Here is a 1354-nt window from a genome sequence, read left to right on the forward strand (position 1 = left end):
AAGCTGCTGTTGGGCACGCAGCAAGCAGCTACTGCTGGGCAGCTGCTTGCCCAGCAGCTGCTGCTGGGCAGCTGCGTGCCAGCAGCTGCTGCTGGGCAGCTGCGTTCCTGCAGCTGCTTGCCCAGCAGCTGCGTGCCAGCAGCTGCTTGCTGCTGCTGCTGCCTGCTGCTGGCAGAAAAAAGACTCTTGTGCTTTTTTTTCCTTTTTGTCTAATAAAGCAATATTGAATTTAGCAAAGACTCTTGTGATTAAGGAATTACAGAAAAAAGAATAAAAAAATAAATTTCAGAAATTAATTTGATTTGATTAGTATATTAATGAATGGATTAACAAACTAATCTATTAATTTAACTTTTTTAAATAAATAATAATATTTAAAAGTAGTTAGTTAATTAAAGACATGAATTAAAATACTATTTGTGGGTTTGCTTTACATGCCTTCCTTTCAACTCTACTTTGATATGTTACTTATGGACAATTATTTTTTCAGATGCCTCGAAGAGCAGTATCATCCAGAGGTAGAGAACATAGCCAGCATCTGTCTATGAATGAAATAGATGAGGCAGTACAGGTGCAGGAGGAAATACTGGAGCACACTCCACAAGCATTAGGGGGCCAAGCAAACGCATCCTCATCATCATCAGTTCGAACTAGAGGTCCGAATTTGGGACATCCTATCCCATCAAACCCGTCTGATCGACAATTGATTAGATTGAAAGGAACTGTGTAAGTCATATACAACTTTTTGCTATTGATTTAATATGTATTATTACTTACAACTACTCATTCTATATAAAAATATTGCAGTTTTTTAGATTCTACGGTTACTAGATCAATCACTAATGACATTAAGATGCGCTATACTGCTCCATGGAAAACTTGGTCAGAAATACCTTTAAAGACAAAAGACGAGCTCTTCGGACTTTTTCGAGTAAATACAACTTATATTCTAAAATTTATAATATGCATTTTAAGTTTTTTAAATTTACTTAACACTGATTGTTATTTGTAGAGTCGATATGCATGGGATGAGAGTGAAGAAGGTATGAAAAGATCAGATGAAATCATTGAAGAACAAAAATAGATCTTCACCGCATAACACAACTGCAGATTCAGATAGTTCAACAAATTCATAGATTACTTTTAAATTTTATGAATATTGTTAAATATTATGTATTTATTTTAAATTTTATGAACATTGTAAAATATTATGAATTTAATTTAAATTTTATGAATATTGTTAAATATTATGGATTTATTTTAAATTTTATGAATATTGTTAAGTATTATGAAATATTTGATTTATATTCGATATGATTCTTAATTATAAATTATTTGAATAAAAGCAAGAATT

At 32.5% G+C, this 1354-nt stretch overlaps 1 protein-coding gene across 1 annotated transcript; it reads left to right on the top strand.

Moving 5' to 3' along the window:
• Window positions 1–469: 469 nt before the first annotated feature.
• On the top strand, window positions 470–1084 carry LOC122725026. The gene is made up of 3 exons (XM_043961441.1): window positions 470–726; window positions 808–931; window positions 1013–1084. Exons 1-3 carry the CDS (start codon window positions 491–493, stop codon window positions 1082–1084), a joined length of 432 nt encoding a protein of 143 aa, XP_043817376.1. The 5' UTR covers window positions 470–490.
• The last annotated feature ends 270 nt before the right edge of the window (window positions 1085–1354 follow it).

Source organism: Manihot esculenta, chromosome 11, assembly GCF_001659605.2.
Source record: "Manihot esculenta cultivar AM560-2 chromosome 11, M.esculenta_v8, whole genome shotgun sequence".
Taxonomy (NCBI): Eukaryota; Viridiplantae; Streptophyta; class Magnoliopsida; order Malpighiales; family Euphorbiaceae; genus Manihot; species Manihot esculenta.